The 17,394-nt window shown below is 39.1% G+C and overlaps 1 protein-coding gene across 13 annotated transcripts in view; it reads left to right on the forward strand.

The window, feature by feature from the left end:
* LOC126916264 (guanine nucleotide-releasing factor 2) overlaps positions 1-17,394 on the forward strand; it is a 58,864-nt gene that overhangs the window by 205 nt on the left and 41,265 nt on the right. For 5 of the 13 annotated variants that reach the window (XM_050721889.1, XM_050721891.1, XM_050721897.1 and 2 more), the window contains exon 1: positions 13,031-15,705. The exons of 1 other annotated variant lie outside the window; for it this stretch is intronic. In XM_050721889.1, coding sequence (XP_050577846.1) covers positions 15,522-15,705 — 184 coding nt within the window. In that variant the 5' untranslated portion in view covers positions 13,031-15,521. Of the gene's footprint in view, positions 1-4,520; positions 4,713-7,657; positions 8,147-8,188; positions 9,738-13,030; positions 15,706-17,394 lie in introns of those variants that run through there. 7 more of the 13 variants (XM_050721885.1, XM_050721883.1, XM_050721884.1 and 4 more) reach the window with 7 other exon arrangements.

Here is a 17,394-nt window from a genome sequence, read left to right on the forward strand (position 1 = left end):
ATGTAAGTATAGGATGTTCTGCAACAACGACGGAACCCGGCCGTCGTCACCGTTCTTCTTTTTCTCCCTTGTCAGTCAAATTCTTACTCGTTTACGCGCGTATCACAAGAATTTCTCACAGCTTAACATCCTCGAACGCCGCTATAGTCACTGCCGCGTTAATCTAAATATTAGCAGTGTAATCGTTCACGGACGCTACCGGACGCGAAACGTCAAAAGCATATGCGTTAGCACGCTTCTTCTATCGTTTCTCTTTCTCTCTTCTTTCTTTCTTCTCCACATTGCGTGTCACATTGCTACAGGTGCCCGTTTCATTACAATTGACGATTACAACGGGCATCTTTCTGAAACGTGGATAATGTACCTTTCAACAAACATCACGCTCACCGAATGTCACTTATAAATGAAAGAAGGGTAACTGCACCCGGTAAACGCGTTTACAACTTCACCTTTCGTTCGACACATCAAGATCGCATCGCTCTAATTTCAAAAATTCCATTTTTCGTGCGAAACTAACGAAATTTGTTTCTCGCGTTCGAATCTATAAATGGAAATTGTATATCGCATCGTCGTTCGAAGGAATATGGTACACATTTTTGAAACTGCATCTCAAAGGACTAATGTTGCCCGATGATGCGAAAGTGAAAGAAGAACCGCACGAAGAGTGGAAAGAATGGCACGGGAGGTGGAAGCATCGTTGATTTTCTTCTTCTCCTAGTCCATAGAGCCCGTAGAGATTCATCCTGACGCTAGGACAATCGTTTCCTTTCTTGAAAAACGTTACGCGGCGGATGCACGACACTGGTAATAATACGCGGTCGCCTGGAGAGTGTGTCAATAAACCGTCCACGCGCCAGGGGCGAGCCCAATGTAATCCGAACAGCTGCCCGTGTCGCGAGTTTTTTTAGTTCGCGTTCGCACGCTTCAAACAAAGAGTTACATACTTACTTACGTATACGTAGGTCGGCATCGAATGCGACGATATTAACATGTTCATTGCGTACATCTCATATTTCCGTTGGTACGCGTATCAAAAGTACATATCAATTTCGATGTCAAACTCAAACTATAGGTTTTCTCTAGGAAAACTACATACGTACATACATATGTGTCGTAATTCGATCCGATCAGCAGTGAACGTGTTAAAGCCTCGAGAAGTCAGAATCGTAAGTTTGTTTACGTTGTTTAAAAATTACACGGAACGCGTCGCGTTGCATCGAGTATGCGGCTTTTCATTTCGATTGCTCTCTGCGTGCAATTGATAGCAGTAACTATGTTGTTACGTTGCCTTTTACTATATACACATGTTGCACGCGAATTTAATAGAAAATGGTGTGGTCAGATAATTTAAATAGGACGCGTAGTGTATAATACGCGTATTTATTAGAGATGGAGGTCTGTCAGAGACTATTCTATCAGAGAACATTTCAGATGTTTTGAAATATTTTCCGCACTATCTTGAAGGTATATTTATCTAAATGTCGAACAATATTCTACGCACGAAAGATATTCTTATAACAATGAGAATATAAGTGTATATTACGTACATATTCTAAAGGTAATTAAAATAATTAATATAACTATTGGCACGAATGTTGATAACTTTTGAAACTGTAATTATAACACGGTATGCATATATTGTATATAAAGGGCGAACAAGTCACAGACATTACTATTAACTTGCTTATTATTATTCGTATAACACAGATTCGTTTTCTCGGCCTTTTAATACTCCATCGAATCACAAACATCGGACAAAATTTATACTGTACAAGATAAAATACATGCATAAATTATTAACGAAATGTACACACTATTATCTATTCGACGTAATTTAGGCAGCAATTTGATACTTTATATTATCATAAAATGGTGATGTAAATTTCTTTCTTTCTTTCTTTCTCTTTTTAATTGTAAATTGAACGCGTAATAAAATGGCCGCAGAATATCTAACGCTTTTATTTTATTATTATAATAAGTGCTACTTATCGGAATTGATATGTTCGACCACGTAGGACTGGTGACGGGTAGATATTCTTCAAGTAAAGGCAGTTTGATCAATTCGTCGGATAGCTAGTAGTAGCAACTAACTCGGTATATACCCTACGTCATCTGTCGTTGGGTAATTGTGTTTAATGCGAGTTGATTTGTTGCCGGTTGAAATCGTGGTGCGTCTCTCATGTTGTGGCATGGTCTTTCGCATCTGAAAAATAAATCCGCCGGATCTATCAACGGGTTACAAACGTTACGCGGAGAAAAAGACGTCAACAAAGTTACAGTTATTATCGATTAACAAACTTTTAATACACTTTTACCATCGCGTCAAGTCGTCGAAAGTAGCAAAAGCTTTTTTTTCCAACTGATCTATTTCTACATTAGAATTTTGTACATTATATGTGAAGTGGTATGTCGTGATAGGTGTAGAAGGAATGCTCAGATGTTCCAACAAGAAAAAGGCGTTTATTAACTTAGTAACAATTGACGTTCAATAACAACTAACAACAAACAACAATTAACAATTAACAACGCTTGGTAACGATCAATGCTTGACGCAGGTTATAGGAAGTCGGGCGCTCGTTTCGCGTAATCCTTCGCACTTCGCAGCTCGGGGCAGACTGAATCTCTTTGATTCAAAAGCCACGCCGATTCTTTTCTTTGTTGGCCATCGATATCGCGCGCGTTTGTTAGAAGTCCGCGACGATTACCGCGTGTGCGTTCTCCCGAAAATTCGGCGAAGGAGCCGTAGGGATATCGATGACACCTAAGGCTTGTCGGCATAGCGCTTTTAAGATAAAGCGTTTTGTGCCGCGAAACCGTTGGAAATTTCCGAGGTCGAGTGCCGCCACATATGCATTCCTTTTCTACGTATTTTAAATGTTTTTATCATAAATCAACTCGAATAACAATTTGACGACGAAAAGGTCCTCCGTTTCGTGTTTACCTGCCAGTTACTACAACATTTACATCGAGAAAGAATCTCAAATTACCAAGAAATGCACCGCGGACGATCGAGTCTCTTCTCGGCGAAATATCGCAAGCTCGCATTTCGCGAGGAATAAATACTCTCGTAGAACAATTACCATAGCCATAAACGGAAGAACGTTGGAGAAGAGGAGAAATTGTACCCTCTCGGTTAGACGAGCTGGACACTGTGAACTCGGTCAATAATAAATCCACGGTTTTGCCAGGGAATTCCTGATGAAAAGCGTACTCTCGTTAAATTTCCAGCTAGACCGGCTGGTTCGTTGAAATAATTCTATGGTGTGTCGCGTAAATGCTCGCAGCCGGCGATGCTCGAGCAGATTAAACGACTTTGTCTTTGTCTGGAAAAAGAAAGGGAGGGAGGCGAAAGTGAACAAGGAAAGGTAAGAACGTGCGCTAGATCGAAGTGCGATTAAATTCTACGCGTTCTCTGGCCTTTCTCCTTTCTGCTCTGTTGACATTGTATATGCGACGTCCAGCCTCAGTTACGTTCTCCTGCTGGATCTCCTCGGTGAAAACAGGACACGGGGAAATATAGGGTACGTACTCCTGGCATGTAAAAGTGCGTGTCTTACGGTTGGAAAGATGAAATTTCGGCGAAACAGTTTCCTCTGCTTTCTCCTTTTTTTTTTCTTTTCTCTTTTATCTGTTTCTTTTCTTTCTTTTTCCTTCGTCACAGAGGGACGTTGTTCATAGAATAACGATAAAAATGAGACTCGTTACGTTAGATTTGTTCAATACATATCGATTCCATTTTTCCAAATGTTTCAAATGTCCGATATTCAAATGTTTGATTATTCTGAATTTCAACTTTAGTCCGCGATATCCAACGACATAGCAGACTACTGACTTTACGAAGTAAGTAATTCGTTAAAGAGCGACCTCTCGACAATATCGATTATATTTCTCGAGTAAAGATAGTCAAGAAGCAGATACCGCGCCATACATTACACCATAAACAGCGTCAGGAATAGGAAACAAATATATCCTATATATTATATTAGACGTGTGTACACATATGCATAGGCAGTTGGTCATCAACGATCGGGTTTAGGATTAGATTCTTAGATGCCCGTGTTTCTCGATTGCCATCGGTAGCTATGCTGGACGCGAGGCCACAGGGGCAAATGTCGTGGGTTTCGTATACCGCATACATCCGTATATCAAGCACCGATGCGATGCAGCGTCAGGAAGAGACCAGGATCTGTAGCGTGTGCGTGGTACATTCACCGGCGATTCATGAATATGCATCTGTTTTCACGTTTCGTCGAGCAAACGTGATCTCGGTACACGGATTAGAGGGGGACGTGCACGTGCGAAAACCAGTCGACGTACGTGTTACGCTTGATCCTAATTTAGGTTCTGACGGATCCAACGGATCCCATGCGTCTTATTCTTCTGTAGGCTCTCGTTGCACGCACATAACGCACACGTTGCGTCGCATCGAGGCTACTAACTGAGCTCGATACGACACCTCCTTCGCCTTCCTTCGGAAATTAATCGTCGTCATTATCGTTTCCTTATCGTTCAATATCTCCGCGTATACAGATAATCGCGAGCCTTCAAAGTAATCGTCATGGCGAAACGAACCTGAGCCAAAGAGTCTTCTTGTTCCGTGATACAACAACGTGTCTGCGACAAAGGATCGAGCAGATTGAAAAGAAATTTTCCTAGCGGTAGGAAGCTTGCTGGACCAGTCACAATGGTCGTGGGATTCGTTTATAGAGAACGTAAGTTTTGCAGACGCTTTGTTGCTTTATCTCGTACACGAGATTTTTTACCGACATTAATCGTTTCGTGAAACAATAATCGATGATTTTGGTACGAATGTAACGATATGAATTGAAATTTTGAGAGATTCGGCCGCGTTAGAGCCATAGAAAAGCGCATACAGAGAATTTCATTAAAAAATTGTTGCGTTTAGTCGATGATAGAGATCCAATGTATTTAATAGGTAGTAGTATGTATCGGGACTAAATAGTATCTTAATTTAACTTGATTTCTCATTCTTATTATTTCAGAGTTATTAGGATATTGTTAGGCGACAAAATGCGAAGAAGTTGAACGACGTTCGAGACGATAAAATATCGAGATTAAGATATCAAAGAGTATTTGGAAAGTTGTTTGACGATAAGCATTCGAGGACTTACAATTTGACAATTTATTTAAAATTTGTACGAGTATTGAGAAAGTGACATTGGTATCTCCAAATTACAATATTTTTCTTAAATCATTATATATTTTATACTACGTTTCCGGAATTAGAAAGTCAGTTAAAATGTAGGCTATTCTTATTTATCCGTAATGTATTATTAAACTAAGGTACAAGTACTACCATCAAAGTATGATAAGGAACGAGTTTTTGATAAGTTATTAGCCATTTACATTTATAATTATGATAAATATCCTAGTTTTTATTGATTTGACACGTCGCGTATACAAATATTACCCTCGAGTTATTCATTTCATTCGATTTTCTTGCATGTTACACGCATATATGTAAGTATGTACATGCACAATAATGATAGTGATTTAAATGTAAATCAATTAAGTATAACACCTATTGTTAAGTAATTCATCGATATTCTTATATATTTCTTTCAGTCGTTCTCTTATCTTGCTTTTTTTTCATTCCGTGATAGTACTGTAAAAGATCATTGTCGCATTACGTGCAATGTATTGCTAGGATTACGGATAAATACTATTTACGATCAGTAGTAGATTTTCTCCATTTCTTTGAAACGATCGGGCAGCAAACATTTCACATAACTAGAGACCGCGCGATACAAGTTTGTTAATTCGGCTATAATTCCGAGACGATCCGATATGAAATTTGAGAGTCGCGGAAAGCACGCCAAGGAAAAGGTGGCAGTAGGCTACAAATAAAAAATTCAAGCTTCGAGTGTTTATTAGTTTTCCTCAGATATTAATAAAAAAATGTTTCGAATATAGCATATGTCGAATTCTGCCTATACATGCGTCGCTATTCAACCGTTCTCGCTGTAGTAGTTGTCGATTGTCAAAATGATCAAGCATTCGATTGCTCAATCACTTTAGAGAATGTTTAAATAGAACAGGAAACGTATGTGGTTGGGCGACCAAAGTTACAGTAACCTGTTTTACGTGAAATATCCTACAGGTACTGAGGTCGATATCGTTATTGTATTATATCGTATCACCGGCTATTCGACGAGTCGTCGAGATAACTATTAACTATAACGGGGACGGTTGTATCAATGACGTTTGTATAGGCAGAATTCGATGTATAACGCTAAAAATTTTTTACTAATATCTTGGAAATTAACCGAGACCTGAAGTTAAAATTTTATACGTGGGGTTTGCTACTTCTTACTCTCTAGCTCCATCAACCCTCGCAAATTTCGTGTCGATTGGCCACTGGGTGGAGGGGAGGGTGGGATTTCGAGACTTTATCCGTTAATTCTTTTAATCACCTGCAACTTTTTGTCGGTGAAACTGTAGAAAAATTAATAATGCAATATAATCTTTAAGAGGGACAACGAAAAAAAAAAAAAAAAAAAAAAAGAAAAAAGAAAAAGTGATTAGCCATAAGTCAGAGATCTTTGTTCGAAGGTAAGTGACCGATCGTTCGAGCCATGACACCTAAACAAGAGGGAAGGAAAGCTTTGATTGGAGGAAAATTATAATCTGCACGGTCGTTTTCTTACGCGAGCTAAACCAATTTATGGTGCAATGGCAATGACAATGTCCATTGCATCGTCGACGAAGACGAGAAGCAAAGAACGGCGAGCGAGATGAAACGAGAAAAAGAGGAGGAAGAAAAGTAGTTCTAGCCATCGCACGCTGACACAGTGCTGCAGGGGTCCGCAAATAAATTGTGCCGCCTCCTTCTCTGCTTCTCAATTCCTCGTCTCCTCTTCTCGCTCTCTCTTCTCTTTTTCTTCTTTTTCTCTTGCCTTTCTCTTCTCTTTCTCTTCTCTTTCTCTACTCGTCTCTGCTCGACGAAATAAAGAACGAGCGTAAGAGCGGCTGCCTATGTGCGTGGCCTTTTGTCTCGTCTCTTCTTTGTATTTTCTTGTGTCTCACTCTACCGCGCAAACCTTTGCGAGGCTAGATTGTGCACGCGCGCGCGCGACCCTCTCTCTCTCTCTCTCTCTCTCTCTCTCTCGCTCGCTCTCTGTCTCTCTGTCTCTCTGACCCGTTAAAATAGACAAGCCTTCTTTCCCGGCCAAAGTCACAGATATTACTGGGCGATCCTGCTAGTGGACGGTCCACGAGTATTAGACGCGGTTCACCTCCGGATTCGCGTGCGACTTGCCTCTCTTTGACTCTGTCGTTTAAACTCGGACGGACCTGTTTGGAATCCGATCCGCGGACCAGATTTACGCTCGGTGCTCTTTCGTAGACGTCTCTAACGCACTCGTCTAAACGTCGAACACAACGAAACGACGACGTCGTTCAGTCAGTCAGTGAAGTTTTTCGGTGAGATTTTCAAGATCCTGACGAATTTCAGCCGATTGATCAATCCGGATCAGTTTTCTGTGACCGATCGCGTCAGCGCACGGTGGAAACTCAGGAACACTACGGTGCACAGATTAGAGAATCGTGTTGGCTTGGTGTGAAAATTTGTTTCAGACTGATTACACATTTGCCTAAGGATAATACAGAGCTGAAGGTAAAAGTTCTCGATCGTTGATTGCGTTAATCGTAGAAGATGCATTACTGTTGTAAAAATCAGTTGCGTTAAACAAGTCTAGAAGCTGGTATAGAAACTTGGTTGTAACAATCGTGGTGAATCCGTTTTACGTAGGTATATCGGTTTTATGTAATTGTTCGCGCTTTGGAGAAAGTGTATGGACTATTACTTCGAAAGTAAAGATTCTAATCTTCCAGAAAATACACAATGAGGAAATTTATGGAAGATGAATCGACGCGAGCAACAATCCGTGTTCAAGATAGATGCAGAGTGTCTCTAACGAGTGATTAGTTTTTTAGTGGATATATATTTGCCGTGGTGAAGTGGATCGATTCTTACTTTTTCTACGATCGTATGACTGCGTGGAAATTGATAGTTTTCGGATCGATGGAAACGATGGATAAAACGAGGTGCATTAAATATAGGAAGATTGGTGTTATCTCGTTGAAACTTTGTAGATTTACAGTTTGAAAAACGATAGAAATCAAGGTAAATCAACATCAAGATTCGTATGAAATTTCGATCAACTTTCCGTTCCCACGACTAACAAGATGCATTCGGTTATTCAGTTATTCACTAGACGTAAAAATTCCTCATCTTTAATTCGTTGATAGAAAAGATAATCAGCCAATCGCTGTATTAATCGCTAATATCACAAACATAATTCATTTAGGAATCTTTTCGCCTCTTAACGCAACACCAAAGTCCTATTAAAAATACATTATGTTACATATACGTTTGCAAGAGCGGAAACGGAGCGACTCGATCAAAATTACCTTATCTTTGTCAATTTTAAACTTTATGGGCTAAAAGATTTCTTACTAAAACATAAAACATCGTCCACTATCATCTACTACTATTTATTGTTGAAAGCTTATTGTAAAGATTAATAGATTAATTTGTATTCGAAGATAGAGACGATACATCTAGCAGCAATGATCAGCGGTTTAACAAAGTTTTGTAATACGAAGATTAGGGGAAGATTCGCAAATTCGATACGAGCCCGACGAGTTTACTACGAGTTTACATCGTATACGTTTAAGAGCGATGTTTCTCAATTATTCGCTATACTAAAGCTTTTCATATCTCAGATTAGCTTATTAAGAAATCAATGATGGATTTGTAAAATTGCGGTAATAATCTCCACGATAACTACATCAGTTTTTCACGATTCACATTGCGTTGATCCAAGTTCCATGGTTGATGGTGTGTAGTATAGATGTATCGCGTTACATCAGAGGCAAAGCTTGCCGAGTGCGAATCTTTAGTTGTTCCGCGATCTTCCACCAAAACGGAGCTTCGTCGAGTAATAAATTCATCGATGAGTTTCCAACTAGAAATCAACAATGTACATCGGGTCGTATCGCAAGTAACATTTCTTTTATTCTCATCTTTATCTTCTCGTAGCCTTTCGTCGTGGTGAATATTAAATACCTACGTGAAAACCTGCAGATTGTAGTAAATATTAATGTGTTTTCTATAGATCTTGATAATAATCTTTGCTGATCGATCGAGGATTTTAGGACAATATCTGGAGTTACGCGAAAAGTAAGGTTTCTCGGTTTATCGCTTCGTGGCGATTCCCGAGGATTTCAAAAATCGAGAACAGCGTGTATCGAGTTAGTCGTTGAAAGTAAAGCTCTCGATTCTTTTCCACCAACAATCGCGAATCACTTGACGATCGACGACTTGGAAGCTCTGGGATAATTCTTGTGTCTGGTTACACCAAGTAAACAATTGCTCGACGTTCCTTCCTTTTCACTTACAAGTCATTTTTACTAAGATGGTGTAAAGTGGATTTTCTTTAAAATCGACTAATTCGAAATGGATGTGCGACGAAGAAATTTGAGAATTTACTTTTGGCGTTTGAAAACGAAATTCTCAATGCAAGTAACGTTTATATTTAAACGTAAAAGTGTGTCGCAGTAACAACTAACGTTGATTTGTTCGATCGGAGGCTCGGTTTTACTCGTTATTCACTCGTTCGTGCAATATTACCTGTTTTCGAGATAAATAACAGCGGTGTTTCAAGTTGAACGTTGAATGAAAGGACTCTGCCGATGTTGCTTGTGAATGGATCGTAAGATTTATTTATAACGATTCTTTCTTAGAGAAGATAAAGAAATTCGTACAAGTTGCCGAATAAAGTGAAAAGCATAGATAAGGCTGACTAATCATTTTTCTAATTATACTATATGGAGAGAGATTATCACATAAATTGCTGGTATTGCATATGGTTTGTGTGTGTACGCGTTTCACTAAAAAGAACAACAACGTTTCAACGAAAATATGAAAATTCATTGAACGGTTAAGTGATCTCATGATCAGAATAGTGAGAAAGAAAAACGTAAAAGACGTTGGTCACGGTTAAAGTTTACTAGCGAAAGTTTACTTGGACGAAAATTCCGTTTTATATTTAATAGTTGATCTTGATTGTTTTTCTTCGTTCGGGTTCCGCAAGTAATCGAGACTATAGTTTAATACAATCGCAGCTTATTTATTCCACCATTTCAAATAAATAATACGAATCAATGGATAAAAAAAAGTCATCGATGCTCTTCGAAACTTTTGAAACTTTTTGAAAAAAAGTGGAAAAAGCATTATATATTATAAAATATAAAATTCAATTTATCGTACCAAACGATTAAACAGAGCGAATGTTCTATACTATATTTTAGTTACAAAACGGTGATAAATATAATTCTCGATCATTTAAAAAAATATTGTACGTCTCGCTTAATAACATTTATACATGTATTTTAATATCCAATAAGTGAAAAGTTAAAACTAATTGTTTCTTTATGGACTTGATAAATTTGCCCTTGAAGAGATTGGACATTTCGCAGGTCTTCCTATCGAAATACTTGATCGTTAATTGCCGAATTTATACACCGTCGTTTACTCATTGTTGGCATTTACAATTCGATCGATTCGAGCGGTTCGAGCGGTTCGAGCGGTTCGAGCGATTCGAGTCAATTCGGCATTGTGACGACACACGATGTCGCGTCGTACAGATTTTTAACGCGCAAAGATCCCGCTTACGTTGGAGCTCGTTCGCGAAAATGTCGCGACACGTACATAAGCAAACTGAAGCGGTCGTACGCAATTTACCGATTCGCGTAACCAACGTTCCGTTCAATCGATATCGTCGAGTCGGCACGATATTTGCCAAATACGTATGTTCAGCTCTCTTCTTCGGACGTTCCTTCCACCCGTTTCGTTTCGTTTCGCCGAGATCGAGCGTGTTTTTCCGCAAAGTGGCGATTAAAAGATCTACGCGATGCTCTTGACGACCTAGATCGCGACACGTCAGACGATCTGGTGCAAACGGCGCATAGATGCTGCGTAATAAACGATCAAGGCCCGATTAGTTAGCTGAATAGGAGCCGGCGCAGCGACCGATATGCGTTTTAATCCGTGTAAACGACGTTCCGCGGTCAAAGATGACGACGATAAGCGACATCGAAGCGATTACTTTTCATTCTTTGAGCAATTAAACAACAATCCACTTGGAAACTTTGGAAATAATTGGTTCATTTAGAAGGTAAACCGACGAAATAATGAATTAAAGAGAAACATTTTTTTCCAGTCGAGATAATTTAATATTTCAAAATTGCGACAAAGATGATTAACGGATGAAACGAAATAATCGTATCAACAGCAGAAGCAAACTATTTAATTATTATATACTAGATACAACTAATTGATTCTACATGCAATATGGAAGTTGTATGTCGTTAGTTGCATTTAAATATTCTGTCATTGGCCGTGTCTTAATCGTGCAATCCAATGAAATTTAATTAGAAAGAATAAACTTCAACTCAATTAATCGGGCGTAAACGGATTAAAGAAAGATCAAAGGAGAAACAAAAACACCAGGGACAGATGGAAGGAAATAAAAAAAAACCAGTCCGTGATGATAAATTTTTATGCTCGATTCGCCCGATTTTATTTTTCGTTGGCATTAACTCGTCTTATTGTTTTCAGGCTAAAATAAAGTCCTGTCGATCTTGACGTTCGACGTCAAACGCAAGAGAAAATCGCGCGAATCGCACCAACGGATCGTCCAGCTCGAAAAATAATGCAAAGCCTTAGGCGTGACAGGAAGCCGAGTATAACTGGGTCGCAAGTTCATCATTGCTAATTACGATTATTATTAATCAGGAAATTTCGGTCCGTCGCGAAATTCCCGCGGCTCTGCATAATTACAAGGCTGTCGAAGAGTATGCTAAATAATTGCGCCGGTTTGTTGTCAAGATTGTTCTTGGGGTTAGGTTAGGACGTTGGTACTTTACCAACGTCTTGGGGTTAGGTCGGCCAATTTGTTGTTATTTGACAACGTATTGCTAAGAGAGGATCGCTGATCGTGGTACTATCGTGCTTCAGACGTTTCTCTAAACGTTCACGTTTAGAGGTGACATTACTTCTTACATTTCTTCTTACATTTATAGACGAGATATTTTGCATATCTCTTTAGTAGCACGGCTCCTCCGAATAACAGAAATTTATTTTTATCGACGGGATTAACCGCGTTAAAAGATTGTAAACACAGAGTATGTTGTATTTTTAGAAATCTTTCTCTTTTCCACTTTCCTTTATCCGAAATGACAGCTACAAACATACAAATATTAGATATATGAGACATTTTATGTGCTTTTAGTTACGAATATTGAGGGTAAAAATCAGTTTTCGACCAATCCTAAACATAAAACATGTTACAAATAAAGAATAAGTAAGTTTTAGGCTGATTTAGAGCGTTTCGCGATATATCACCTGATGTATACCAAGCGGTTAATTCGACTGGAGTTTAAGTTAAAGAAATTTTCGTCCTTCCGTGCAATATGATACTAGTTCTCGGAAGAATATCCTATTTTATCAAACTTTATTTTCGATAAGCTTAATCATCCAAGATTTGACACTGTTTCGTTACTATGATCAATTTTTCATTCATTCGCATTATTAACAGTAGGAGAAACGCGAGAATTATTGTCGACATGCCTGTTAATAATAGAAAGTTAACAATAGAAAAATCTGTATATTAAGATATAGCACTATACTTACATACGTACGTACCAATAAATAAAATATTTCCTCTCTAATTGAATATGTGCGCATCTTATTCACTGTTTTTTATATCTACCTACTTTCTGTTTCACACCGCATGTATCTTTCAAACACCCTATTTCTTTTTCTCTTTGCATTATCCAGCTTATAACTATACATACATATATCTTTTTTTTTTTCTCTCTTTTACGGTTCGTTTCGCCCTTACTTCGCCAATAGGTTACCTAACGAGGCAGCCACGTTTCATTTCTTCGACAAAGGTTTCAAGTCGTTGCCTCGTATGAATAAATTTGGCCAGAAAACTCGATAATTTAACGAGAACAAGTAAGCCAGAAAAACTTGGTCCTTGTGTTCAGTTCAGCGTGCAACTAGTTACATTACACGATCGACCTCCTGGTCTTGTATCGAATCATAGTCGTTCGGAAAGCAGTAAAAAGCGATGGCGGAATCGCGATCAGGGCGGTCGAAGGTGGAGAAAAGGTCGACTTGCCGCTCCAGCAACCGCGGATCGTTTGTCGTGAAAACTGACGGAACCTCCAAGTATCTCGCCGCTTCGCATTATACCTACTACGTATTACGTATCTTGATCGATGCATTTTTATCAACCAGTAACCCCATTAAACTCGATCCAGTTTGATCAAGCTTCATAATCAATATGATCAAGATCGAATTCGGTTTAACGAATGTTTGTTACAACATATTCATGATTTTTACCCTTACGATGAAATATTAGAAGATTTTCGACTTGTTTAGTCAGAGTTTGAGTTCTTATTGATTTTTGAAGGTGACCAAAGAATTGGAAAGATTAGTTCTGTTTGGAATTGCAAAGTAATTCGAAATTTAAAACTTTGTTTTACGTTGGCAGACTTTTATGCCAAATATCTATCTTCCCTGGTGTTTGTAAGGCATCTTGTGTTAACGTAACAGATTCAAACGTTTCCTACTATTGTTATAGAATTTAAACGAGTCGTGGGTTATATTTCACAGTTTATCAGGCAACGCGGGTACATTGATCTGCTCGGTCTAGAAAAAGGAACAAAAGAAAAAAAGAAAAAAAAAAAAAAAAGAAAAAAGAGCATCGATACTTTCTGCAAATTAGAAACCCAATGCTTTTATCGCGTAGCATAATTACACTTGATACAGTATTTAATTTTTCATTTTTTTTTTTTGCCATTGAAACATTTCCATTTCGTCTTTTTTGCCAACGTGAACGTTGAACCAAATAAATATATTATAAAAATAATCATACATACGTATAATTTCGAGTTGTTTCATCGATGGATCGCTCGAAATAATTCGAATTTCGTACTATCGAATTTGATATTATCGCGTTTACACGATGATAGCATAGAGCAAACGCGGTAATATCGTATTGCTACTATCGTATCTGCGAGGTTGCATGAAAATCTAGGAAGCGCGGTAAGAAATCGTAACGGAAGATCCGTCGCGTTAAAATAGACATCCTGGAATTCGAATGTGCCTCGGTACATACTCCACTTTGCTATAGTACATATATATTACACATATGTACTCGACATCGCTAAATGTAACATAGTACGTATATTTAGGCGCGATACTGTCATCGGTGTGGCTCGATTTAAATATTTCAGCTTTTCTAGCTGTATCGTTCAACGATAATTTCACGAAGCACGGTGCAATCTCCGTTCGAATTCGTTGCAATTCTTACCGTTCCAACCTTTTACTCTAAACTACATGCATCCAAAATTTATTTCGATTTAATTGCACGATAAAACGATAAAATACGACGAAGCATGTTAAAATTATGAAATAAAACATTTCAAAATAGAAGATTTCAAAATTCATTCGTTTCCTATTTTCACATATATACCATAGAGTGAGCTTGGAAATTTCCTATTAACCGTTATGCGAATTACTCTAAATCCTAAATAATCGCATTTCTTCAAGCACGAGCATATCTTAAAATTATATCGCTTATCGTCAATTATAAATTATCCGCCACTCGTTGTCAGCGTAGAATTAAAGTTCAAGAAACGGTGTATCGTCGCCCGGTGTTATCTGTTTACAGTATACAGCATGAACTTGTAGTCACTTGCTAAATATACCAACTATTCGTGAGATCATGCGTGTATAATTACATACGGGTGTTTCTTAATAAGCTTAAGAAACGTTGCTGTTGTTCGATAGTGATCATCGATAACTATAGTCTGGTACTATCGTTCTCTACCGTGTATGCGTGTGTCTGTTGAAAGAACGGATCATCGAGCTGTTTTTGCGTTAAGTCCAACGAATTCGTGGTACAACGTGCTATGCGATAGAATGAGAAACAAAAAAAGAACCGTCAGCCTGCGTCCACGATATATATTCTTCGCGTGCTACTTGGTATATTTATCGCGGTGCTGCTTCGCTTTATCGCTTTTACCATTGCGTCGTTATCAAGCAATTCATTCTTATAGCCAGTGGCGATTAGCTCTTAACGCTTACGTTCCAACGAAAAATTAATAAATCTACGTTGAAATCAATGAAACACTCTTCCTTTGTTTACGCAAAGACAAATGCTGAAATATTAATAGCGGCAGTGGTAAATAAAGAATCTGTGTAAACAGCAATTTCAAGAAAGACCAACTACGATCAATAAATTTCCAATTCGCTGATAACTCGATAACTCCAGTTACCCATCAAATTGTGCAATGTGCTTTATCGTTGGTACAATATGAGAAAAAGGATTGTGCTCGAAAAACCCAGTGAAACCGGGATGGACACCGATTGCGATCCGTGTTACGAGGATCCATCGTGGTTCTTAATGGAGTAGCTTCTTAAAATGCCGCAGTACGACGACAGTTTCCTCGACTCGCCGATCTTCCGGCGACGCACACGTAGCTATGCGGTACAGAAGGGGTTCGTACCGAAGTCCAAGAGCTTCATCACTGCCACGCCTCTGCTGTTGGCCGTGACCAATCACGCCAAGACCCTTTCCGGTTCCATATCGACCTGCAGCTTGAAAGGTAATTGGAAAAAAGAAATTCAGGTTAAGGGCATGATATATTCCGTGTTGTGGTTGGCCGAACGAGTCGAATGTTTAAAAGATCCCTCATCGCAGTCAAGGGAGAACATTCACCGTTGTTGATTTCTTTGTTACTCGAGGAAATCTAGTCACGCGGTTCTGCTTAAAAACCCGGTTTCTCGTCTTCATCGAATACGCTCGAATTACGTTCAAGATCACGTTCGAGTTTACCCTGCTTTAGTTGCACCGTATCGTACATCGAAAGACTTGCAATCGTATACTTCTATCTGTACTAACCTATCGCGCTATCTAATTTTGCTCAAGGCAAAGTCAACCCTTGCCGTTGTACCGCGTACCGTCGCGTCATTCAGGACAATTAAATTCAACAGGATGCATTCTTCGCGGAATATTCATCGGCCAAACGCTATCGACGTTTCCGGAATATCTGTTAGAGTAATTAAACTTGGGATAACCGCGTTATAGAAGCGAGTTTGGCCGCACTAAATATGCCATAGCCACGCTCGTGCTGTCAATCATATTAAGCACTGTCGGTAGCCACCTTCGGCTATTAACGCCTCCACGGTCCGGAGTACCGGGGTGTACGGTGTATACACCGATGTACTGTACACCCCCTACGGCTGTGCATAAGGTATATACAAGCCAGTGATTTCCCCCCGGGCTAGCGGTGCGCTACAAATTGCTGCGTTCTCGCGCCCCGCTTTTCGCTACCATTTTCGAACAACGTGATTTTAAACTCGGTACGAACATGTAAACGGAACGTTTTGCGTTTGCTCGACGTTTAACGGTTGACGGCTGATCCTTGACTTTTAAGACCAGGTGTTTCTTTCGATCGTGATACAACAAGGTCACTTTGGAAATTATGCAAATTTCTCTGTATAAAGTGTATAAAAGTAGAGTACATTGGAGACAAAGATAAGACTAGAATTTTTTCAATTTTATACACGAACGTATGGAGAATTGTCTAGTTCGCGGCATACGATTAGACCATGAGATTTTCAAACTTGAGCTATTATCGTCACCTAGAAACGGCAGTGAGATTCCGTGAATACCGTTCTCCTGCGGGAAATATCGGGAAATATCGTGAAATATCGTCCTTTCATGGAAACGGAGAAACTTGCACGGACTCTTTCATAAATACGCGATACGCAGATTATTATGCGAACCGCAACGTTTACTCCTGCCTGTAAACGAATGCGCACGAGAGGGTGCAACATTAACAAACACGAGCCACGGTGCACGGTAATTAACGCAATGATAAAGTTTACCGATGCCCAGCCGAAAATTAAACCGAACTGACCATAGTTGATTTTGAAAGCCGGCGGAACGCGATGCGATTATTTGCGGGTCACGCACTGTTTAAGCGGATTCAAAATGCGCGAACGGCCGTATATTGCGAGATTTGAATAGGATGAATTGCAAGTTCGAATCAAGTTTCGAATACGGTTGTGATACAGGCGAAACGTCGATTGTCCAAAGTCTGAAATTAACCCGTGGATATCATGCTTTCAATCCGATATCTGAAATATAATAAAATATTTTGAAATTGTCCAGCCTATTCTTAGATCCATCTTATTTCTTCTTATATGTCTATTTTCACTTTCCCGTAAACGTTACCTACGATTATAGTTTACTATCTGAATAAGAAACGGTCGATACAATGCTATACGCT

This window comes from Bombus affinis, chromosome 5 (genome assembly GCF_024516045.1).
Source record: "Bombus affinis isolate iyBomAffi1 chromosome 5, iyBomAffi1.2, whole genome shotgun sequence".
NCBI lineage: Eukaryota > Metazoa > Arthropoda > Insecta > Hymenoptera > Apidae > Bombus > Bombus affinis.